Source organism: Chiloscyllium plagiosum, unplaced genomic scaffold, assembly GCF_037043375.1.
Source record: "Chiloscyllium plagiosum isolate Xiang-an unplaced genomic scaffold, Cpla_swu_hap1 HiC_scaffold_44, whole genome shotgun sequence".
NCBI classification, from domain to species: domain Eukaryota; kingdom Metazoa; phylum Chordata; class Chondrichthyes; order Orectolobiformes; family Hemiscylliidae; genus Chiloscyllium; species Chiloscyllium plagiosum.
The window spans coordinates 13138951-13164868 of NW_028270182.1; the positions used below are offsets into that span (position 1 = coordinate 13138951).

General features: G+C 54.0%; 1 protein-coding gene across 1 annotated transcript in view; it reads right to left on the reverse strand.

Moving 5' to 3' along the window:
• Positions 1-25918, reverse strand: part of LOC122547922 (ephrin type-B receptor 3-like) — a 122529-nt gene that overhangs the window by 59282 nt on the left and 37329 nt on the right. The window contains 1 exon segment of the mRNA XM_087982988.1: positions 2868-2932. Within this exon segment, the coding sequence (XP_087839114.1) occupies positions 2868-2932 (65 nt within the window).

The following is a 25918-nucleotide window of genomic DNA, read 5'->3' on the forward strand; positions in this document are numbered from 1 at the left end:
CCCGACTCGTCAATGCTGACCTTGGTGGTTAGCACTGCTGCCTCACGGTGCCAGGGACCTGGGTTCCAGTCCACCCTCTGGGAGACTGTCCGTGTGCAGTTTGCACATTCACCCCGTCTGCGTGGGTTTTCTCCCACAGTCCAGGGATGTGCAGGTTAGGGTGGATTGGCCATGCTAAATTACCCATAGTGCCCAAGGATGTGCAGGTTAGGGTGGATTGGCCGTGCTAAATTACCCATAGTGCCCAGGGATGTGCAGGTTAGGATGGATTGGCCATGCTAAATTACCCATAGTGCCCAGGGATGTGCAGGTTAGGGTGAACTGGCCGTGCTAAATTACCCATAGTGCCCAGGGATGTACAGGTTAGGGTGGATTGGCCGTGCTAAATTGTCCCATAGTGTCCAGGGATGTGCAGGTTAGGGTGGATTGGCCATGCTACATTACCCATAGTGCCCAGGGATGTGCAGGTTAGGGTGGTTTGGCCATGCTAAATTACCCATAGTGCCCAGGGCTGTGCAGGTTAGGGTGGTTTGGCCATGCTAAATTACCCATAGTGCCCAGGGATGTGCATGTTAGGGTGGATTGGCTGTGCTACATTACCCATAGTGCCCAGGGATTGGCTATGCTAAATTATCCATAGTGCCCAGGGATGTGCAGGTTAGGGTGGATTGGCCGTGCGAAATTACCCATAGTGCCCAGGGATGTGCACGTTAGGGTGGATTGGCCATGCTAAATTACCCATAGTGTCCAGGGATGTGCATGTTAGGGTGGAATGGCTGTGCTAACTTTCCCATAGTGCCCAGGGATGTGCAGGTTATGTGGATTGGCCATGCTAAATTACCCATAGTGTCCAGGGATGTGCAGGTTAGGGTGGATTGGCCAAGCTAAATTGTCCCATAGTGTCCAGGGATGTGCAGGTTAGGGTGGAATGGCTGTGCTAACTTTCCCATAGTGCCCAGGGATGTGCAGGTTATGTGGATTGGCCATGCTAAATTACCCATAGTGTCCAGGGATGTGCAGGTTAGGGTGGATTGGCCAAGCTAAATTGTCCCATAGTGTCCAGGGATGTGCAGGTTAGGGTGGATTGACTGTGCTAAATTACCCATAGTGCTCAGGGATGTGCAGGTTGGGGTGGATTGGCCGTGCTAAATTACCCATAGTGCCCAGGGATGTGCAGGTTAGGGTGGATTAGCCATGCTAAATTACCCATAGTGCTCAGGGATGTGCAGGTTGGGGTGGATTGGCCGTGCTAAATTTCCCATAGTGCCCAGGGATGTGCACGTTAGGGTGGATTGGCTGTGCTAACTTACCCATAGTGCCCAGGGATGTGCAGGTTATGGTGGATTGGCCGTGCTAAATTACCCATAGTGCCCAGGGATGTGCAGGTTAGGGTGGATCGACCGTGCTAAATTACCCATAGTGTCCAGGGATGTGTGGGTTAGGGTGGATTGGCTGTGCTAAATTACCCATAGTGCCCAGGGATGTGCAGGTCAGGGTGGATTGGCCGTGCTAAATCACCCATAGTGTCCAGGGATGGACAGGTTAGGGTGGATTAGCCGCGCTAAATTACCCATAGTGCCTAGGGATGTGTAGGTTAGGGTGGATTGGCCGCGCTAAATTACCCATAGTGCCTGGGGATGTGTAGGTCAGGGTGGATTGGCCGTGGTAAATTACCCATAGTGCCTAGGGATGTGTAGGTTAGGGTGGATTGGCCGTGGTAAATTACCCATAGTGCCTAGGGATGTGTAGGTTAGGGTGGATTGGCCGTGGTAAATTACCCATACTGTCCAGGGATGTGCAGGTTAGGGTGGATTGGCCGTGCTAAATTACCCATAGTGCCTAGGGATGTGTAGGTTAGGGTGGATTGGCTGTGCTAAATTACCCATAGTGCCCAAGGATGTGCAGGTTAGGGTGGATTGGCTGTGCTAAATTACCCATAGTGCCCAAGGAGTGCAGGTTAGGATGGATTGGGTTTCGTGGGATACGGGCCAAGTGCTGGCAAATGGGCCTAGATTAGGTGAGGATATCTGGTCAGCATGGTCAAGTTGGGCCAAAGGGTCTGTTTCCATGCTGTACGTCTCTATGACTCTCCTTCCAAACATAGCAAATTTGAAAAGCTGTGGGTGTCCACATTGCGAAGCCAAGACCCCCATCGCTAGGCCGCTGTCTCATCGCCCAGTCTTATCGGAAACCTCCTCCCCTTATCCGAGCGTCCCGCGAGATAAGTGGCTCACTGAGAAATTCCCGAGACTGGGAATTGCCGGGGAGATTAAACTGGGCCACGCCACTCTACGGAGTGTCGGCTGCTTGAGTAGAGCCCTAGGCTTAATACCCACCTGGACGCTCACCGACTGGGCCATCATTTATTGCCCATCCCTAACGGCCCAGGGTGCTGTTCAGAGTCAAGCCCCGGAGTTATAGGGTGTGGGGTCACCGTGGAAACCCCTTCTAGCTCCAAGGAGAACCATCCCCTGCTTCCCCTGGGTCTTAGATCAACCGCAAGCCCCTTCATAACATTCTCGTAAATCCCCACCATTTTCCTTCCCATCAACCCCCACTTTCTTCAAGGCAGTGACCAGCTGCCTGAGGTGGAATGGCCAAACAAAATGGCCGCCAGCTGAGGCCTAAACAAAGGCCTCGCTTTTATACTTGACACCTCGGTTTCTGAACACACCGTGGTGTCAAGGGTCAAGAAAGGGACCTCCCCCTCAGAGGACAAAGGTTAAAGTTCAGTCGACAAAGCACGCTGGAAAAGGCACGGCAGGTCAGGCCGCACCTGAGGAGAGCCGACATTTCGGGCAGGACCTTTTGTCAAGGTGAAAGTTGAATGAAGGACGTAGAGGGTCAAAAACTGATCAGATTCTCACCCCGGTCTCCGGGTACACCATCCATTTCAGGTCCGCGGTCTCCAGTCTCGTGTTCATCAGCATTTCTGTGACAAGAGGAGAAGTCAGACATTCTTTTTTAGATTAGATTAGACATGTTTATTTTCCCGCGCACTCTCAACCCCAACCCCACCCCACCCCACAGCAAGAAATTGCCACAACCTAACCCAAAGTTAGCCGCAATTGTCAAACCAGGCCTGGACGGCGGCCTCTCTTGCTCTACCGACCACACAGAGGAAATGGCGTCAAATACAAGCACCCACCTCCATTTCGGTTTGAGACACAGAGCCAGGGTCAACCACAGCCCCCCCCACCCCACCCCCTCCCGGATTCGAGGACCCGGTCGGATCCCACTCGATTCCCCCCAAAAACCTGGTTAACCCTCAGGTTAGGCCTCAGCTGGGGTGGGCAATGAAGGGGTCGCCAGGGGGCAAACGGAGTCCCAGGTTCCCATCGCCGAGGGACGACGGCTTTTGACGGTGCCCACCCCCCCCCCCCCCCACCAGCTCCGCCACCCCCCCCCCTCCGCCACCATGGGGCGTTCTGAAAGGCAATTCCGACTGTTCAATGTTGGGGGGTTTGATACCCACCCCAACCCACCCTGTTGTTGGGACCGTCAGGTTTTCCCGTCCAGGAATACCGCCAAACGGGGAAGCATCTGGGAGAGGAATGTGAGTAGGCCACTCTGCCCTCCTCGGGACGTGCTCCTCCATCCCGCGTGATCATGATCGATCGTCCAACTCAGTCCCCTGTTCCCGTTTCCTTCCCCCACACACACACATACGGAGAACCACAGCCAACTCCTTCCGGAAAACATTCCATGTTTCGACCTCTACCCCTTCCTGCGGCAGAGAATTCCCACAGGCTTCTCCACTCTCTGGGGGGGAAGACATTTCTCTCTCTCTCTCAAACCTATCCCGTTTCCTTAGACTGTGACCCCCCCCTGACCCCTCTGGTCATCGGGAGCACCCTTTCCCCCATCTAGTCCAGTTCGAATGTTATAGATTTCAATGAGATCTCTTCCACCCCCCCACCCTGGCCAGTTCTTCTCAAACTCCAATGAATATAACCCAACTTGATCCAATCTCTCTTCATACAGTCATAGAGATGTACAGCACGGAAACAGGCCCTTCGGTCCAACCCGTCCAGATATCCCAACCCAATCTAGTCCCACCTGCCAGCACCCGGCCCATATCCCCCCAAACCCTTCCTATTCATACACCCATCCAGATGCCTCTTAAATGTTGCAATTGTACCAGCCTCCAGCACATCCTCTGGCAGCTCATTCCACACACGTACCACCCTCTGCGTGAAAAAGTTGCCCCTTAGGTCTCTTTTATATCTTTCCCCTCTCACCCGAAACTTATGCCCTCTAGTTCTGGACTCCCCAACCCCAGGGAAAAGACTTTGTCTATTTATCCTATCTATGCCCCTCATAATTTTGTAAACCTCTATAAGGTCACCCCTCAGCCTCTGCCGCTCCAGGGAAAACAGCCCCAGCCTGTTCAGCCTCTCTGTGTGGAGTTTGCACATTCTCCCCATGTCTGCGTGGGTTTCCTCCGGGTGCTCCGGTTTCCTCCCACAGTCCAAAGGTGTGCAGTGAATTGGCCACGCTAAATTGCCCCGTAGGTTCCTGGGATGTGTAGGTTAGATGCGTTAGGGGTAACATAGGATAATAAGGGAGGGGAATGGGTCTGGCTGGGTTACTCTTTGGAGGGTCGGTGTGGACTTGTTGGGCCGAAGGGCCTGTTTCCACACTGTAGGGATTCTGTGCAGGGATTTGATGATTCCCTAAAAACACGAGGCCATTCGGCCCTTAGAGCCCATTGCAGCATTCAGCACAACACTACACCATGGAAGCTTCCCTCCTCCCTACCCAATCCCTGCATTTTCCCCATGGCTAACCCACCCAGCCTGACCATTCCCTGGACGCTACCGGACACTCTATCGCAGCCCGTCCACCAGCACCTGCACACCTTCGGACCACGGGAGGGAATCAGACATCCCTGGCACTCTGAGGACAGGGACCGCTCGGCGTTAGATTCAGAGTAAAGCTCCCTCTACACTGTCCCCCCATCAAACACTCCCAGGGCCAGGGACAGCACGGGGTTAGATACAGAGTAAAGCTCCCTCTACAGTGTCCCCCATCAAACACTCCCAGGGATAGGGACAGCACAGGGTTAGATACAGAGTAAAGCTCCCACTACACTGTCCCCCCATCCCAGGACAGGGACAGCACGGGGTTAGATAGAGTAAAGCTCCCTTTACATTGCTTCTCCATCAAACACTCCCCAGGACAGGGACAGAACGGGGTTAGATACAGAGTAAAGCTCCCTCTACACTGTCCCCCATCAAACACTCCCAGTGACAGGGACAGCACGGGGTTAGATACAGAGTAGAGCTCTCTCTACACTGTCCCCCCATCAAGCACTCCCAGGACAGGGACAGCATGGGGTTAGATACAGAGTGAAGCTCGCTCTACACTGTCCCCCCATCAAACACTCCCAGTGACAGGGACAGCACAGGGTTAGATACAGAGTAAAACCCCCTCTACACTGTCCCCCCATCAAACACTCCCAGTACAAGGACAGCAGGAGGTTAGATACAGAGTAAAGCTTCCTCTACACTGTCCCCCCATCAAGCACTCCCAGGACAGGGACAGCATGGAGTTAGATACAGAGTAAAGCTTCCTCTACACTGTCCCCCCATCAACCACTCCCAGGATAGGGACAGCACAGGGTTAGATACAGAGTAAAGCTCCCTCTACACTGTCCCCCCATCAAACACTCCCAGGGCAAAGATAGCACAGGGTTAGATACAAAGTAAGGCACCCTCTACACTGTCCCCCATCCCAGGACAGGTACAGCACGTGGTTAGATACAGAGTAAAGCTCCCTCTACACTGTCCCCCCATCCCAGGACAGGGACAGCACGGGGTTAGATAGAGTAAAGCTCCCTTTACACTGCCTCCCCATCAAACACTCCCCAGGACAGGTACAGCACGGGATTAGATACAGAGTAAAGCTCCCTCTACACTGTCCCCCCATCCCAGGACAGGGACAGCACGGGGTTAGATAGAATAAAGCTCTCTTTACACTGCCTCCCCATCAAACACTCCCCAGGACCGGGACAGCATGGGGTTAGATACAGAGTAAAGCTCCCTCTACACTGTCCCCCATCAAACACTCCCCAGGACAGGGACAGCACGGGGTTAGATACAAAGTAAAGCTCCCTCTACACTGTCCCCCATCAAACACTCCCAGTGACAGGGACAGCATGGGGTTAGATACAGAGTAAAGCTCCCTCTACACTGTCCCCCCATCCCAGGACAGGGACAGCACGGGGTTAGATACAGAGTAAAGCTCCCTTTACACTGCCTCCCCATCAAACACTCCCCAGGACAGGGACAGCATGGGGTTAGATACAGAGTAAAGCTCTCCAATAAAAGGTATTGTTTATGACCTTTGCCGGCAGGGGGGCATTGCGGGTGTGACTGGGCACTCCCTGCCCATCTCTCATTGCCCCCTGAACCATGTGCATCGCCAGGTTAGGGTGGATCGGCCGCGCTGAATTGCCCCGTAGTGTGCTGGCTCGGTGGTTTAGCCGTGAAGAAATGACCGGTCCCAGGGATAGGGAGTGAGCGTTACACTCTTCAGGGAGGCTGGTGTGGATGGGCTGAGTGGATTCCTCTCCCCACTTGTTCGGTGGCTATGTTGGCACAAACTGGGTAAGGGTAAGAATTCCCCACCCCTCAGGAGGGCACGAGTCAACCCAGTGGAATTTTTCTGTGCACCAAGAGCCCAGAACTGAAGGGCTGCATCTGTTACAGAGTGAGAAGGGAGATAGGCCAGGGTACGGGTACCAGGCAGGGTGATGGGTGAATGGGGCTGGGTGCCAAGAGTAGGGAAAACGCGCTGGCAGCAAATGCATGTCCGTCCCCTCAGGAGCCCTGCTGGATCAATCCCAAGCTAAGGAACGTGACTGTATACATTCCAAATGCACAAGGGAGCTCCCCTTCCAATCATTGTTTGGATTGGGAACTAACATTTGCTCATCTTCAATTAGTAGCCACGGGCCTGCCAACGCAGTGTTTACACACAGGCACAGAGCACACAGCCAAGAACTGGCCGTCTCTCTCTGTCAGCTCATGGGGAAGACAGCACGCACCGAACTTGGCAGGGAATCCCACCTCAACACCGTCAGCAGGCAGCATTCACCGGCCCCCTGCGAGGGAGGGCGAGAGAGAGGGGGGTAGAGAGAGCGGGAGGGAGAGAGGGAGGGAGAGAGAGGGAGGGAGAGAGAGGGGGAGGCAGAGAGAGGGGGAGAGAGGTGGAGAAGGGGAGGGAGAGAGAGGGGGAGAGGGGGAGGGAGAGGGGGAGAGAGGGGGAGGGAGAGGGGGAGAGAGGTGGAGAGAGGGTGAGAGAGGGAGGGAGAGAGAGGGGGAGGCAGAGAGAGGGGGAGAGAGAGGGAGGGAGAGAGAGGGGGAGGCAGAGAGAGGGGGAGAGAGGGTGAGAGAGAGGGAGGGAGAGAGAGGGGGAGGCAGAGAGAGGGGGAGAGAGAGGGAGGGGGAGAGAGAGGGAGAAGGGGAGGGAGAGAGAGGGGGAGAGAGAGAGGGAGAGAGAGAGGGAGAGGGGGAGGGAGAGGGGTAGAGAGGGGGAGAGAGGGGGAGAGAGAGAGGGGGAGAGAGGTGGAGAGAGAGGGGGAGAGAGAGGGGGAGAGAGAGGGGGAGAGAGAGGGGGAGAGAGAGGGGGAGAGAGAGGGGGAGAGAGGGGGAGAGAGAGGGGGAGAGAGAAAGGGGGAGAGAGAGGGAGAGGGAGAGAGGTGGAGAAGGGGAGGGAGAGAGAGGGGGAGAGAGAGGGGGAGAGAGAGAGGGAGAGAGAGAGGGAGAGGGGGAGGGAGAGGGGGAGGGAGGGGGAGAGAGAGAGGGGGAGAGAGGTGGAGAAGGGGAGGGAGAGAGAGAGGGAGAAGGGGAGGGAGAGGGGGAGGGAGGGGGAGAGAGAGAGGGGGAGAGAGGTGGAGAAGGGGAGGGAGAGAGAGGGGGAGAGAGAGGGGGAGAGAGAGGGGGAGAGAGGGAGAGAGGGGGAGAGAGAGAGGGGGAGAGGGGGAGGGAGAGAGGGGGAGGGAGAGAGGGGGAGGGAGAGAGGGGGAAGAGGGTGAGAGAGAGGGAGGGAGAGAGAGGGGGAGGGAGGTGGAGAAGGGGAGGGAGAGAGAGGGGGAGAGAGAGGGGGAGAGAGAGGGGGAGAGAGAGGGGGAGAGAGAGGGGGAGAGAGAGGGGGAGAGAGAGGGGGAGAGAGAGGGGGAGAGAGAGGGGGAGAGAGAGGGGGAGAGGGGGAGGGAGAGGGGGGGAGAGAGGGGGAGAGGGGGAGAGAGAGGGGGAGAGAGGGGGGAGACGGTGAGAGAGAGGGGGAGGCAAAGAGAGAGGGAGAGAGGTGGAGAAGGGAAGGGAGAGAGAGGGGGAGAGAGAGAGGGGGAGAAGGGGAGGGAGAGAGGGGGAGGGAGAGAGGGGGAGGGAGAGAGGGGGAGGGAGAGAGGGGGAGGGAGAGAGAGGGAGGGAGAGGGGGAGAGGGAGAGAGAGGGGGAGGCAGAGAGAGGGGGAGAGAGGGTGAGAGAGAGGGAGGGAGGGAGAGGGGGAGGCAGAGAGAGGGGGAGAGAGGGAGGGGGAGAGAGGTGGAGAAGGGGAGGGAGAGAGAGAGGGGGAGAGAGAGAGGGAGAGGGGGAGGGAGAGGGGGAGAGAGGGGGAGAGAGAGAGGGGGAGAGAGGTGGAGAAGGAGAGGGAGAGAGAGGGGGAGAGAGAGAGGGAGAGGGGGAGGGAGAGAGGGAGAGAGGGGGAGAGAGAGAGGGGGAGAGAGGTGGAAAAGGGGAGGGAGAGAGGGGGAGAGAGAGGGGGAGAGGGGGAGAGAGGGGGAGAGAGAGAGGGGGAGGGAGAGAGGGGGAGGGGGAGAGGGGGGAGAGGGTGAGAGAGGGGGAGGGAGAGAGAGGGAGAGAGGTGGAGAAGGGGAGGGAGAGAGAGGGGGAGAGAGAGGGGGAGAGGGGGAGGGAGAGGGGGAGAGAGGGGGAGAGAGAGAGGGGGAGAGGGGGAGAGAGGGGGGAGAGGGTGGGAGAGAGGGGGGAGAGGGTGAGAGAGAGGGAGGGAGAGAGAGGGGGAGGCAGAGAGAGGGGGAGAGAGGTGGAGAAGGGGAGGGAGAGAGAGGGGGAGAGAGAGGGGGAGAGGGAGAGGGGGAGGGAGAGGGAGAGAGAGGGGGAGAGAGGGGGAGGGAGAGAGGGGGAGGGAGAGAGGGGGAGGGAGAGAGGGGGAGGGAGAGAGGGAGAGGGAGAGAGGGGGAGGGAGAGGGGGAGAGAGGGAGAGAGAGAGAGGAGGAGGGAGAGAGAGGGGGAGAGAGGTGGAGAAGGGGAGGGAGAGAGAGGGGGAGAGAGAGGGGGAGAGAGAGGGGGAGAGAGAGGGGGAGAGAGAGGGGGAGAGAGAGGGGGTGGGAGGGGGAGAGAGAGAGGAGGAGAGGGGGAGAGAGAGGGGGAGAGAGGGAGAGACAGAGAGAGAGGGAGAGACAGAGAGAGGGGGAGAGAGGTGGAGAGAGAGGGGCGAGGGAGAGAGAGGTGGAGAGGGGGAGGGAGAGAGAGGGAGAGTCTGGGGTCACAGAGGGGAGATGGACAGAGAGAGAGAGACGGAGAGAGTGAGCGCGAGAAGGAGAGGAGAGGGGGAAGGAGAGGGAGGGGAAGAGAGAGAGAGTGAGAGAGAGAGTGACAGAGTGAGAGAGGAGTTTGCAACACTGTCCCCCATCAAACACTCCCAGGACAGGGACAGCACGGGGTTAGATACAGAGTAAAGCTCCCGCTACACTGTCCCCCATCAAACACTCCCAGGACAGGGACAGCACGGGGTTAGATACAGAGTAAAGCTCCCACTACACTGTCGCCCCATCAAACACTCCCGAAGACAAGGACAGCACCGGGTTAGATACAGAGTAAAGCTCCCTCTACACTGTCCGGCCATCAAACACTCCCAGGACAGGGACAGCACGGGGTTACATACAGAGTAAAGCTTTCTCTACACTGTCCCCCCATCAAACACTCCCTGGACAGGGACAGCACAGGGTTACATACAGAGTAAAGCTCCCACTACACTGTCGCCCCATCAAACACTCCCGAAGACAAGGACAGCACCGGGTTAGATACAGAGTAAAGCTCCCTCTACACTGTCCGGCCATCAAACACTCCCAGGACAGGGACAGCACGGGGTTAGATACAGAGTAAAGCTCCCTCTACACTGTCCCCATCAAACACTCCCAGGACAGGGACAGCACGGGGTTAGATACAGAGTAAAGCTCCCTCGACACTGTCCCCCATCAAACACTCCCAGGGACAGGGACAGCACGGGGATAGATACAGAGTAAAGCTCCCTCTACACTGTCCCCATCAAACACTCCCAGGACAGGGACAGCACGGGGTTAGATACAGAGTAAAGCTCCCTCGACACTGACCCCCCATCAAACACTCCCAGGACAGGGACAGCACGGGGTCAGATACAGAGTAAAGCTCGCTCTACACTGACCCCCCATCAAACACTCCCAGGACTGGGAGCATGGGGTTAGATACAGAGTAAAGCTCCCTCTACTCTGACCCCCCATCAAACACTCCCAGGACAGGGACAGCACGGGGTTAGATACAGAGTAAAGCTCCCTCTACACTGACCCCCCATCAAACACTCCCAGGACAGGGACAGCACGGGGTTAGATACAGAGTATAGCTCCCTCTACACTGACCCCCCATCAAACACTCCCTGGACAGGGACAGCATGGGGTTAGATACAGAGTAAAGCTTTCTCTACACTGTCCCCCCATCAAACACTCTCTGGACAGGGACAGCACGGGGTTAGATACAGAGTAAAGCTCTCTCTACACTGTTCCCCATCAAACACGCCCAGGGACAGGGACAGCACGGGGTTAGATACAGAGTAAAGCTTTCTCTACACTGTCCCCCCATCAAACACTCCCTGGACAGGGACAGCACAGGGTTACATACAGAGAAAAGCTCCCTCTACACTGTCGCCCCATCAAACACTCCCGAAGACAAGGACAGCACGGGTTTAGATACAGAGTAAAGCTCCCTCTACACTGACCCCCATCAAAAACTCCAGGACAAGGACAGCATGGGGTTAGATACAGAGTAAAGCTCCCTCTACACTGTCTCCCCATCAAACACACCAAGGACAGGGACAGCACAGGGTTAGATACAGAGTAAAGCTCCCTCTACACTGACCCCCATCAAACACTCCAGGACAAGGACAGCATGGGGTTAGATACAGAGTAAAGATCCCTCTACACTGTCTCCCATCAAACACTCCCAGGATAGGGACAGCACGGGGTTTGATACAGAGTAAAGCTCCCTCTACACTGTCCCCATCAAACACTCCCAGGACAGGAACAGCACGTGGTTAGATACAGAGTAAAGCTCCCTCTACACTGTCCCCATCAAACACTCCCAGGACAGGAACAGCACGTGGTTAGATACAGAGTAAAGCTCCCTCTACACTGTCCCCCCATCAAACACTCCCAGGGACAGGGACAGCACGGGGTTAGATACAGAGTAAAGCTCCCTCTACACTGTCCCCCCCATCAAACACTCCCAGGGACAGGGACAGCACGGGGTTAGATACAGAGTAAAGCTCGCTCTACACTGTTCCCCATCAAACACTCCCAGGACAGGGACAGCACGGGGTTAGATACAGAGTAAAGCTTCCTCTACACTGTTCCCCATCAAACACTCCCAGGACAGGGACAGCACGGGGTTACATACAGAGTAAAGCTCCCTCTACACTGACCCCCCATCAAACACTCCCAGGACAGGGACAGCACAGGGTCAGACACAGTGTAAAGCTCCCTCTCCACTATCCACATCAAACACTCCCAGGACAGGGACAGCACGGGGTTCGATACCGAGTAAAACTCCCCATACACTGTCCACCATCAAACACTCCCAGGATAGGGACAGCATGGGGTTAGATACAGAGTAAAGCTCCCTCTACTCTAACCCCCATCGAGCACTCCAGGACAGAAAAAGCATGGGGTTAGATACAGAGTAAAGCTTCCTCTACACTGTCCCCCATCAAACACGCCCTGGACAGGGACAGCACAGGGTTAGATACAGAGTAAAGCTCCCTCTACTCTAACCCCCATCGAACACTCCAGGACAGAAAAAGCATGGGGTTAGATACAGAGTAAAGCTCCCTCTACACTGTCTCCCCATCAAACACTCCCAGGACAGGGACAGCATGGGGTTAGATACAGAGTAAAGCTCCCTCAACACTGTCCCCCATCAAACACTCCCAGGGCAGGGACAGCACAGGGTAAGATACAGAGTAAAACTCCCTCTACACTGTCACCCCATCAAACACTCCCAGGACAGGGACAGCATTGGGTTAGATACAGAGTAAAGCTTCCACTACACTGACCCCTCATCAAACACTCCCAGGACAGGGACAGCACGGGGTTAGATACAGAGTAAAGCTCCCGCTACACTGTCCCCATCAAACACTCCCAGGGACAGGGACAGCATGGGGTCAGGTACAGAGTAAAGCTCCCTCTACACTGTCCCCATCAAACACTCCCAGGGACAGGGACAGCATGGGGTTCGATACAGAGTAAAGCTCCCTCTACACTGTCTCCACATCAAACACTCCCAGGACAGACACAGCATGGGGTCAGGTACAGAGTAAAGCTCCCTCTACACTGTCCCCATCAAACACTCCCAGGGACAGGGACAGCATGGGGTTCGATACAGAGTAAAGCTCCCTCTACACTGTCTCCACATCAAACACTCCCAGGACAGGGACAGCTTGGGGTTAGATACAGAGTAAAGCTTCCTCTACACTGACCCCCCCATCAAACACTCCCAGGACAGGACAGCATGGGGTTAGATACAGAGTAAAGCTCGCTCTACACTGTTCCCCATCAAACACGCCCAGGACAGGGACAGCATGGGGATCGATACAGAGTAAAGCTCCCTCTACACTGTCCCCAACAAACACTCCCAGGACAGACACAGCATGGGGTCAGGTACAGAGTAAAGCTCCCTCTACACTGTCCCCATCAAACACTCCCAGGGACAGGGACAGCATGGGGTTCGATACAGAGTAAAGCTCCCTCTACACTGTCTCCACATCAAACACTCCCAGGACAGGGACAGCATGGAGTTAGATACAGAGTAAAGCTCTCTCTACACTGTCCCCATCAAACACTCCCAGGACAGGGACAGCACGGGGTTACATACAGAGTAAAGCTCCCTCTACACTGACCCCCCCATCAAACACTCCCAGGACAGGGACAGCACAGGGTCAGACACAGTGTAAAGCTGCCTCTCCACTATCCACATCAAACACTCCCAGGACAGGGACAGCACAGGGTCAGACACAGAGTAAAGCTCCCTCTACACTTCCACATCAAACACTCCAGGACAGGGACAGCACGGGGTTCGATACCGAGTAAAACTCCCTATACACTGTCCACCATCAAACACTCCCAGGATAGGGACAGCACAGGGTCAGACACAGTGTAAAGCTGCCTCTCCACTATCCACATCAAACACTCCCAGGACAGGGACAGCACAGGGTCAGACACAGAGTAAAGCTCCCTCTACACTTCCACATCAAACACTCCAGGACAGGGACAGCACGGGGTTCGATACCGAGTAAAACTCCCTATACACTGTCCACCATCAAACACTCCCAGGATAGGGACAGCATGGGGTTAGATACAGAGTAAAGCTCCCTCTACTCTAACCCCCATCGAACACTCCAGGACAGAAAAAGCATGGGGTTAGATACAGAGTAAAGCTCCCTCTACACTGTCCCCCATCAAACACGCCCTGGACAGGGACAGCACAGGGTTAGATACAGAGTAAAGCTTCCTCTACACTGTCACCCCATCAAACACTCCCAGGGACAGGTACAGCCTGGGGTTAGATACAGAGTAAAACTTCCTCTACACTGTCCCAATCAAACACTCCCAGGAAAGGGACAGCACGGGGTTAGATACAGAGTAAAGCTCCCGCTACACTGACCCCCCATCAAACACTCCCAGGACAGGGACAGCACGGGGTTAGATACAGTAAAGCTTCCTCTATACTGTCTCCCCATCAAACACTCCCAGGACAGGGACAGCATGGGGTTAGATACAGAGTAAAGCTTCCTCTACACTGTCTCCCCTTCAAACACTCCCAGGACAGGGACAGCATGGGGTTAGATACAGAGTAAAGCTTCCACTACACTGACCCCTCATCAAACACTCCCAGGACAGGGACAGCACGGGGTTAGATACAGAGTAAAGCTCCCTCTACACTGTGCCCCCATCAAACACTCCCAGGACAGGAACAGCATGGTGTTGGATACAGAGTAAAGCTCCCTCTACACTGTCCCCATCAAACATTCCCAGGGACAGAAAAAGCATGGGGTTAGATACAGAGTAAAGCTCCCTCTACACTGTCCCCCATCAAACACGCCCTGGACAGGGACAGCACAGGGTTAGATACAGAGTAAAGCTCCCTCTACTCTAACCCCCATCAAACACTCCAGGACAGAAAAAGCATGGGGTTAGATACAGAGTAAAGCTTCCTCTACACTGTGCCCCCATCAAACACTCCCAGGACAGGAACAGCATGGTGTTAGATACAGAGTAAAGCTCCCTCTACACTGTCCCCATCAAACATTCCCAGGGACAGGGACAGCATGGGGTTCGATACAGAGTAAAGCTCCCTCTACACTGAACCCCCATCAAACACTCCCAGGACAGGGACAGCACGGGGTTAGATACAGAGTAAAGCTCCCTCTACACTGAACCCCCATCAAACACTCCCAGGACAGGGACAGGACGGGGTTAGACACAGAGTAAAGCTCCCTCTACACTGTCCCAATCAAACACTCCCTGGACAGGGACAGCATAGGGATAGATACAGAGTAAAGATTCCTCGACACTATCTCCCCATCAAACACTTCCAGGACAGGGACAGCACAGGGTCAGATACAGAGGAAAGCTCCCGCTACAATGACCCCCCATCAAACACTCCCAGGACAGGGACAGCACAGGGTTAGATACAGAGTAAAGCTCCCTCTACTCTAACCCCCCATCGAACACTCCAGGACAGAAAAAGCACAGGGTAAGATACAGAGTAAAGCTTTCTCTACACTGACCCCCCATGAAACTCTCCCAGGACAGGGACAGCATGGGGTTCGATACAGAGTAAAGCTCCTTCTACACTGTCTTCCCATCAAACACTCCCAGGACAGGGACAGCATGGGGTTAGATACAGAGTAAAGCTCGCTCTACACTGTTCCCCATCAAACACTCCCAGGACAGGGACAGCATGGGGATCGATACAGAGTAAAGCTCCCTCTACACTGTCCCCCATCAAACATTCCCAGGGACAGGGACAGCATGGGGTTAGATACAGAGTGAAGCTTCCTCTACACTGTCTCCCCTTCAAACACTCCCAGGACAGGGACAGCACAGGGTTAGATACAGATTAAAGCTCCCTCTACTCTAACCCCCAATCGATCACTCCAGGACAGAAAAAGCATGGGGTTAGATACAGAGTAAAGCTTCCTCTATACTGTCTCCCCATCAAACACTCCCAGGACAGGGACAGCATGGGGTTAGATACAGAGTAAAGCTTCCTCTACACTGTCTCCCCTTCAAACACTCCCAGGACAGGGACAGCATGGGGTTAGATACAGAGTAAAGCTTCCACTACACTGACCCCCTCATCAAACACTCCCAGGACAGGGACAGCACGGGGTCAGACACAGTGTAAAGCTCCCTCTACACTTCCACATCAAACACTCCAGGACAGGGACAGCACGGGGTTCGATACCGAGTAAAACTCCCTATACACTGTCCACCATCAAACACTCCCAGGATAGGGACAGCATGGGGTTAGATACAGAGTAAAGCTCCCTCTACTCTAACCCCCATCGAACACTCCAGGACAGAAAAAGCATGGGGTTAGATACAGAGTAAAGCTCCCTCTACACTGTCCCCCATCAAACACGCCCTGGACAGGGACAGCACAGGGTTAGATACAGAGTAAAGCTCCCTCTACTCTAACCCCCATCGAACACTCCAGGACAGAAAAAGCATGGGGTTAGATACAGGGTAAAGCTCCCTCTACACTGTCTCCCCATCAAACACTCCCAGGACAGGGACAGCACAGGGTTAGATACAGATTAAAGCTCCCTCTACTCTAACCCCCCATCGATCACTCCAGTACAGAAAAAGCATGGGGTTAGATACAGAGTAAAGCTCCCTCTACACTGACCCCCCATCAAACACTCCCAGGACAGGGACAGCACGGGGTTAGATACAGAGTAAAGCTCCCTCTACACTGTCCCCCCATCAAACACTCCCAGGACAGGGACAGCATGGGGTTAGATACAGAGTCAAGCTTCCTCTACACTGACCTCTCATCAAACACTCCCAGGACAGGGACAGCATGGGGTTAGATACAGAGTAAAGCTCCCTCTACACTGAACCCCCATCAAACACTCCCAGGACCGGGACAGCACGGGGTTAGACACAGAGTAAAGCTCCCTCTACACTGTCCACCTTCAAACACTCCCAGGGACAGGGACAGCACAGGGTTAGGTACAGAGTAAAGCTCCCTCTACACTGTCCCCCATCAAACAATCCCCAGGACGGGCAGCATGGGGTTAGATACAGAGTAAAGCTCTCTCTACACTGTCTCCCCATCAAACACTCCCTGGACAGGGACAGCACAGGGTCAGATACAGAGGAAAGCTCCCGCTACAATGACCCCCCATCAAACACTCCCAGGACAGGGACAGCACAGGGTCAGATACAGTGTAAAGCTCTCTCTACACTGTCCCCCATCAAACACTCCCAGGGCCAGGGACAGCACGGGGTTAGATACAGAGTAAAGCTCCCTCTACACTGACCCCCCATCAAACACTAGCTTGACAGGGACAGCACAGGGTTAGATACAGAGTAAAGCTCCCTCTACACTGTCACCCCATCAAACACTCCCAGGGACAGGTACAGCCTGGGGTTAGATACAGAGTAAAACTTCCTCTACACTGTCCCAATCAAACACTCCCAGGAAAGGGACAGCACGGGGTTAGATACAGAGTAAAGCTCCCGCTACACTGACCCCCCATCAAACACTCCCAGGACAGGGACAGCACGGGGTTAGATACAGAGTAAAGCTCCCTCTACACTGTCTCCAGCAAACACTCCCAGGACAGGGACAGCACGGGAATAGATACAGAGTAAAACTTTCTCTACACTGACCCCCCATCAAACACTCCAGGACAGGGACAGCATGGGGTTAGATACAGGGTAAAGCTCTCTCTACACTGTCTCCCCATCAAACACACCCAGGACAGGGACAGCACGGGGTTAGATACAGAGTAAAGCTGCCTCTACACTGTCCCCCCATCAAACACTCCCAGGACAGGGACAGTCACAGGGTTAGATACAGAGTAAAGCTTTCTCTACACTGAACCCCCATCAAACACTCCCAGGACAGGGACAGGACGGGGTTAGACACAGAGTAAAGCTCCCTCTACACTGTCCCAATCAAACACTCCCTGGACAGGGACAGCATAGGGATAGATACAGAGTAAAGATTCCTCGACACTATCTCCCCATCAAACACTTCCAGGACAGAAAAAGCACAGGGTTAGATACAGAGTAAAGCTTTCTCTACACTGACCCCCCATGAAACTCTCCCAGGACAGGGACAGCATGGGGTTCGATACAGAGTAAAGCTCCTTCTACACTGTCTTCCCATCAAACACTCCCAGGACAGGGACAGCATGGGGTTAGATACAGAGTAAAGCTCGCTCTACACTGTTCCCCATCAAACACTCCCAGGACAGGGACAGCATGGGGATCGATACAGAGTAAAGCTCCCTCTACACTGTGCCCCCATCAAACACTCCCAGGACAGGAACAGCACGGGGTCAGATACAGAGTAAAGCTGACTCTACACAGCCCCCCCCATCAAACACTCCCAGGACAGGGACAGCATGGGGTTAGATACAGAGTAAAGCTCCCTCTACACTGAACCCCCATCAAACACTCCCAGGACCGGGACAGCACGGGGTTAGACACAGAGTAAAGCTCCCTCTACACTGTCCACCTTCAAACACTCCCAGGGACAGGGACAGCACAGGGTTAGGTACAGAGTAAAGCTCCCTCTACACTGTCCCCCATCAAACAATCCCCAGGACGGGCAGCATGGGGTTAGATACAGAGTAAAGCTCTCTCTACACTGTCTCCCCATCAAACACTCCCTGGACAGGGACAGCACATGGTCAGATACAGAGGAAAGCTCCCGCTACAATGACCCCCCATCAAACACTCCCAGGACAGGGACAGCACAGGGTCAGATACAGTGTAAAGCTTCCTCTACACTGTCTCCATCAAACACTCCCAGGACAGGGACAGCACGGGGTCAGATACAGTGTAAAGCTTCCTCTACACTGTCCCCCATCAAACACTCCCAGGACAGGGACAGCACGGGGTCAGATACAGAGTAAAGCTTCCTCTACATTGACCCCCCATCAAACACTAGCTTGACAGGGACAGCACAGGGTTAGATACAGAGTAAAGCTCCCTCTACACTGTCACCCCATCAAACACTCCCAGGGACAGGTACAGCATGGGGTTAGATACAGAGTAAAACTTCCTCTACACTGTCCCAATCAAACACTCCCAGGACAGGGACAGCACGAGGTTAGATACAGAGTAAAGCTCCCGCTACACTGACCCCCCATCAAACACTCCCAGGACAGGACAGCACGGGGTTAGATACAGAGTAAAGCTCCCTCTACACTGTCTCCAGCAAACACTCCCAGGACAGGGACAGCACGGGAATAGATACAGAGTAAAACTTTCTCTACACTGACCCCCCATCAAACACTCCAGGACAGGGACAGCATGGGGTTAGATACAGGGTAAAGCTCTCTCTACACTGTCTCCCCATCAAACACACCCATGACAGGGACAGCATGGGGTTAGACACAGAGTAAAGCTGCCTCTACACTGTCCCCCCATCAAACACTCCCAGGACAGGGACAGCATGGGGTTAGATACAGAGTAAAGCTTTCTCTACACTGACCCCCCATCGAACACTCCCAGGGACAGGGGCAGCATAGGGTTAGATACAGAGTAAGGCTCTCTATACGCTGTCCCCCATCAAACACTCCCAGGACAGGGACAGCACGGGGTTAGATACAGAGTAAAGCTCCCTCTACACTGTCCCCCCATCAAACACTCCCAGGACAGGGACAGCACGGGGTCAGATACAGAGTAAAGCTCCCTCTACACTTTCCCCATCAAACACTCCAGGACAGGGACAGCACGGGGTTACATACAGAGTAAAGCTCTCTCTACACTGACCCCCCCCATCAAACACTCCCAGGACAGGGACAGCACAGGGTCAGACACAGTGTAAAGCTCCCTCTACACTATCCACATCAAACACTCCAGGACAGGGACAGCACGGGGTTAGATACAGAGTAAAGCTCCCTCTACACTGTCCCCCCATCAAACACTCCCAGGACAGGGACAGCACAGGGTAAGATACAGAGTGAAGCTTCCTCTACACTGACCCCCCATCAAACACTCCCAGGACAGGGACAGCACGGGGTTAGATACAGAGTAAAGCTCCCTCTACACTGTCCCCCATCAAACACGCCCTGGACAGGGACAGCACAGGGTTAGATACAGAGTAAAGCTCCCTCTACTCTAACCCCCATCGAACACTCCAGGACAGAAAAAGCATGGGGTTCGATACAGAGTAAAGCTTCCTCGACACTGTCTCCCCATCAAACACTCCCAGGACAGGGACAGCACAGGGTTAGATACAGAGTAAAGCTCCCTCTACTCTAACCCCCATCGAACACTCCAGGACAGAAAAAGCATGGGGTTAGATACAGAGTAAAGCTCCCTCTACACTGACCCCTCATCAAACACTCCCAGGGACAGGGACAGCATGGGGTGAGATACAGAGTGAAGCTTCCTCTACACTGACCCCCCATCAAACACTCCCAGGACAGGGACAGCACGGGGTTAGATACAGAGTAAAGCTCCCTCTACACTGTCCCTCATCAAACACGCCCTGGACAGGGACAGCACAGGGTTAGATACAGAGTAAAGCTCCCTCTACTCTAACCCCCATCGAACACTCCAGGACAGAAAAAGCATGGGGTTCGATACAGAGTAAAGCTTCCTCTACACTGTCTCCCCATCAAACACTCCCAGGACAGGGACAGCACAGGGTTAGATACAGATTAAAGCTCCCTCTACTCTAACCCCCCATCGATCACTCCAGGACAGAAAAAGCATGGGGTTAGATACAGAGTAAAGCTCCCTCTACACTGTCCCCCCATCAAACACTCCCAGGACAGGGACAGCACAGGGTAAGATACAGAGTGAAGCTTCCTCTACACTGACCCCCCATCAAACACTCCCAGGACAGGGACAGCACGGGGTTAGATACAGAGTAAAGCTCCCTCTACACTGTCCCCCCATCAAACACTCCCAGGACAGGGACAGCATGGGGTTAGATACAGAGTAAAGATCCCTCTACACTTTCTCCCCATCAAACACTCCCAGGACAGGGACAGCATGGGGTTAGATACAGAGTAAAGATCCCTCTACACTGTCCCCATCAAACACCCCCAGGTCAGGGACAGCATGGTGTTAGATACAGAGTAAAGATCCCTCTACACTGTCCCCCCATCAAACACTCCCAGGACAGGGACAGCATGGGGTTAGATACAGAGTAAAGCTCCCTCTACACTGTCCCCCCATCAAACACTCCCAGGACAGGGACAGCACAGGGTCAGATACAGTGTAAAGCTCCATCTACACTGTCCCCATCATACACTCCAGGACCGGGACAGCACGGGGTTAGATACAGAGTAAAGCCCCCTCTACACTGTCCCCCATCAAACACACCCTGGACAGGGACAGCACAGGGTTAGATACAGAGTAAAGCTTCCTCTACACTGACGCACCATCAAACACTCCCAGGAACAGGGACAGCATGGGGTTAGATACAGTGTAAAGCTCGCTCTACACTGTTCCCCATCAAACACTCCCAGGACAGGGACAGCACGGGGTTAGATACAGAGTAAAGCTTCCTCTACACTGACCCCCCAATCAAACACTCCCAGCACTGGGACAGCATGGTGTTAGATACAGAGTAAAGCTCTCTCCACACTGTCCCCATCAAACACTCCCAGGGACAGGGACAGCATGGGGTTCGATACAAAGTAAAGCTCCCTCTACACTGTCTCCCCATCAAACACTCCCAGGACAGGGACAGCATGGGGTTAGATACAGAGTAAAGCTCGCTCTACACTGTCTCCCCATTAAACACTCCCGGGACAGGGACAGCACGGGGTAAGATACAGTGTAAAGCTCCCTCTACACTGTCCCCATCAAACACTCCCAGGGACAGGGACAACATGGGGTTCGATACAGAGTAAAGCTCCCTCTACACTGTCTCCCCATCAAACACTCCCAGGACAGGGACAGCATGAGGTTAGATACAGAGTAAAGCTCCCTCTACACTGTCCCCCCATCAAACACTCCCAGGACAGAGACAGCACGGGGTTACATACAGAGTAAAGCTCCCTCTACACTATCGCCCCATCAAACACTTCCACGACAGGGACAGCACAAGGTTAGATACAGAGGAAAGCTCCATCTACACTGTCCCCATCATACACTCCAGGACCGGGACAGCACGGGGTTAGATACCGAGTAAAACTTCCTATACACTGGCCACCATCAAACACTCCCAGGATAGGGACAGCATGGGGTTAGATACAGAGTAAAGCTCCCTCTACTCTAAGCCCCATCGAACACTCCAGGACAGAAAAAGCATGGGGTTCGATACAGAGTAAAGCTCCCCCTACACTGTCCCCCATCAAACACGCCCTGGACAGGGACAGCACAGGGTTAGATACAGAGTAAAGCTCCCTCTACTCTAACCCCCATCGAACACTCCAGGACAGAAAAAGCATGGGGTTAGATACAGAGTAAAGCTCCCTCTACACTGTCTCCCCATCAAACACTCCCAGGACAGGGACAGCATGGGGTTAGATACAGAGTAAAGCTCGCTCTACACTGTCCCCATCAAACACTCCCAGGGACAGGGACAGCATGGTGTTCGATACAGAGTAAAGCTCCCTCTACACTGTCTCCCCATCAAACACTCCCAGGACAGGGACAGCAAGAGGTTAGATACAGAGTAAAGCTCCCTCTACACTGTCCCCCCATCAAACACTCCAAGGACAGGAACAGCACGGGGTTAGATACAGAGTAAAGCTCCCTCTACAGTAACCCCCCATCAAACACTCCCAGGAGAGGGACAGCATGGGGTTAGATACAGAGTGAAGCTCGCTCTACACTGACCCCGCATCAAACACTCCCAGGACAGAGACAGCACGGGGTTACATACAGAGTAAAGCTCCCTCTACACTATCGCCCCATCAAACACTTCCACGACAGGGACAGCACAAGGTTAGATACAGAGGAAAGCTCCATCTACACTGTCCCCATCATACACTCCAGGACCGGGACAGCACGGGGTTAGATACAGAGTAAAACTTCCTATACACTGGCCACCATCAAACACTCCCAGGATAGGGACAGCATGGGGTTAGATACAGAGTAAAGCTCCCTCTACTCTAAGCCCCATCGAACACTCCAGGACAGAAAAAGCATGGGGTTCGATACAGAGTAAAGCTCCCCCTACACTGTCCCCCATCAAACACGCCCTGGACAGGGACAGCACAGGGTTAGATACAGAGTAAAGCTCCCTCTACTCTAACCCCCATCGAACACTCCAGGACAGAAAAAGCATGGGGTTAGATACAGAGTAAAGGTTCCTCTACACTGTCTCCCCATCAAACACTCCCAGGACAGGGACAGCACAGGGTTAGATACAGAGTAAAGCTCCCTCTACTCTAACCCCCCATCGATCACTCCAGGACAGAAAAAGCATGGGGTTAGATACAGAGTAAAGCTCCCTCTACACTGTCGCCCCATCAAACACTCCCAGGACAGGGACAGCACAGGGTAAGATACAGAGTGAAGCTTCCTCTACACTGACCCCCCATCAAACACTCCCAGGACAGGGACAGCACGGGGTTAGATACAGAGTAAAGCTCCCTCTACACTGTCCCCCCATCAAACACTCCCAGGACAGGGACAGCACGGGGTTAGATACAGAGTAAAGCTCCTCTACACTGTCCCCCCATCAAACACTCCCAGGACAGGGACAGCACGGGGTTAGATACAGAGTAAAGATCCCTCTACACTGTCCCCATCAAACACCCCCAGGTCAGGGACAGCATGGTGTTAGATACAGAGTAAAGCTCCCTCTACACAGTCCCCATCAAACACTCCCAGGACAGGGACAGCTTGGGGTTAGATACAGAGTAAAGCTTCCTCTACACTGACCCCCCCATCAAACACTCCCAGGACAGGGACAGCATGGGGTTCGATACAGAGTAAAGCTCCCTCTACACTGTCCCCATCAAACACTCCCAGGACAGACACAGCATGGGGTCAGGTACAGAGTAAAGCTCGCTCTACACTGTCCCCATCAAACGCTCCCAGGGACAGGGACAGCATGGGGTTCGATACAGAGTAAAGCTCCCTCTACACTGACCCCCCCATCAAACACTCCCAGGACAGGGACAGCACAGGGTTAGATACAGAGTAAAGCTCCCTCTACACTGACCCCCCCATCAAACACTCCCAGGACAGGGACAGCACAGGGTCAGACACAGTGTAAAGCTGCCTCTCCACTATCCACATCAAACACTCCCAGGACAGGGACAGCACAGGGTCAGACACAGAGTAAAGCTCCCTCTACACTTCCACATCAAACACTCCAGGACAGGGACAGCACGGGGTTCGATACCGAGTAAAACTCCCCATACACTGTCCACCATCAAACACTCCCAGGATAGGGACAGCATGGGGTTAGATACAGAGTAAAGCTCCCTCTACTCTAACACCCATCGAACACTCCAGGACAGAAAAAGCATGGGGTTAGATACAGAGGAAAGCTCCCTCTACACTGTCTCCCCATCAAACACTCCCAGGACAGGGACAGCACGGGGTTAGATACAGAGTGATGCATCCTCTACACTGACCCCCCCATCAAACACTCCCAGGAAAGGGACAGCACGGGGTTAGATACAGAGTAAAGCTCCCTCTACACTGTCCCCTCATCAAACACTCCCAGGACAGGGACAGCATGGGGTTAGATACAGAGTAAAGCTTCCACTACACTGACCCCTGATCAAACACTCCCAGGTCAGGGACAGCATGGTGTTAGATACAGAGTAAAGCTCCCTCTACACTGTCTCCCCATCAAACACTCCCAGGGCAGGGACAGCACAGGGTAAGATACAGAGGAAAGCTCCCGCTACAATGACCCCCCATCAAACACTCTCAGGACAGGGACACCATGGGGTTAGATACAGAGTAAAGCTCCCTCTACACTGTCCCCCATCAAACACGCCCTGGACAGGGACAGCACAGGGTTAGATACAGAGTAAAGCTTCCTCTACACTGTCCCCCAATCAAACACTCCCAGGACAGGGACAACACAGGGTAAGATACAGTGTAAAGCTCCCTCTCCACTGTCCCCATCAAACACTCCCAGGGACAGGGACAGCATGGGGTTAGATACAGAGTAAAGCTCCCTCTACACTGTCTCCCCATCAAACACTCCCAGGACAGGGACAGCATGAGGTTAGATACAGAGTAAAGCTCCCTCTACACTGTCCCCCCATCAAACACTCCAAGGACAGGAACAGCACGGGGTTAGATACAGAGTAAAGCTCCCTCTACAGTAACCCCCCATCAAACACTCCCAGGAGAGGGACAGCATGGGGTTAGACACAGAGTGAAGCTCGCTCTACACTGACCCCGCATCAAACACTCCCAGGACAGAGACAGCACGGGGTTACATACAGAGTAAAGCTCCCTCTACACTATCGCCCCATCAAACACTTCCACGACAGGGACAGCACAAGGTTAGATACAGAGGAAAGCTCCATCTATACTGTCCCCATCATACACTCCAGGACTGGGACAGCACGGGGTTAGATACCGAGTAAAACTTCCTATACACTGGCCACCATCAAACACTCCCAGGATAGGGACAGCATGGGGTTACATACAGAGTAAAGCTCCCTCTACTCTAAGCCCCATCGAACACTCCAGGACAGAAAAAGCATGGGGTTAGATACAGAGTAAAGCTTCCTCTACACTGTCTCCCCATCAAACACTCCCAGGACAGGGACAGCACAGGGTTAGATACAGAGTAAAGCTTCCTCTACTCTAACACCCCATCGATCACTCCAGGACAGAAAAAGCATGGGGTTAGATACAGAGTAAAGCTCTCTCTACACTGTCGCCCCATCAAACACTCCCAGGACAGGGACAGCACGGGGTTAGATACAGAGTAAAGCTCCCTCTACACTGTCCCCCATCAAACACGCCCTGGACAGGGACAGCACAGGGTTAGATACAGAGTAAAGCTCCCTCTACTCTAACCCCCATCGAACACTCCAGGACAGAAAACGCATGGGGTTAGATACAGAGTAAAGCTTCCTCTACACTGTCTCCCCATCAAACACTCCCAGGACAGGGACAGCACAGGGTTAGATACAGAGTAAAGCTCCCTCTACTCTAACCCCCCATCGATCACTCCAGGACAGAAAAAGCATGGGGTTAGATACAGAGTAAAGCTCCCTCTACACTGTCGCCCCATCAAACACTCCCAGGACAGGGACAGCATGGGGTTCGATACAGAGTAAAGCTTCCACTACACTGACCCCTCATCAAACACTCCCAGGACAGGGACAGCATAGGGTTAGATACAGAGTAAAGCTCCCTCTACACTGTCTCCCCATCAAACACTCCCAGGACAGGGACAGCATGGGGTTAGATACAGAGTAAAGATCCCTCTACACTGTCCCCATCAAACACCCCC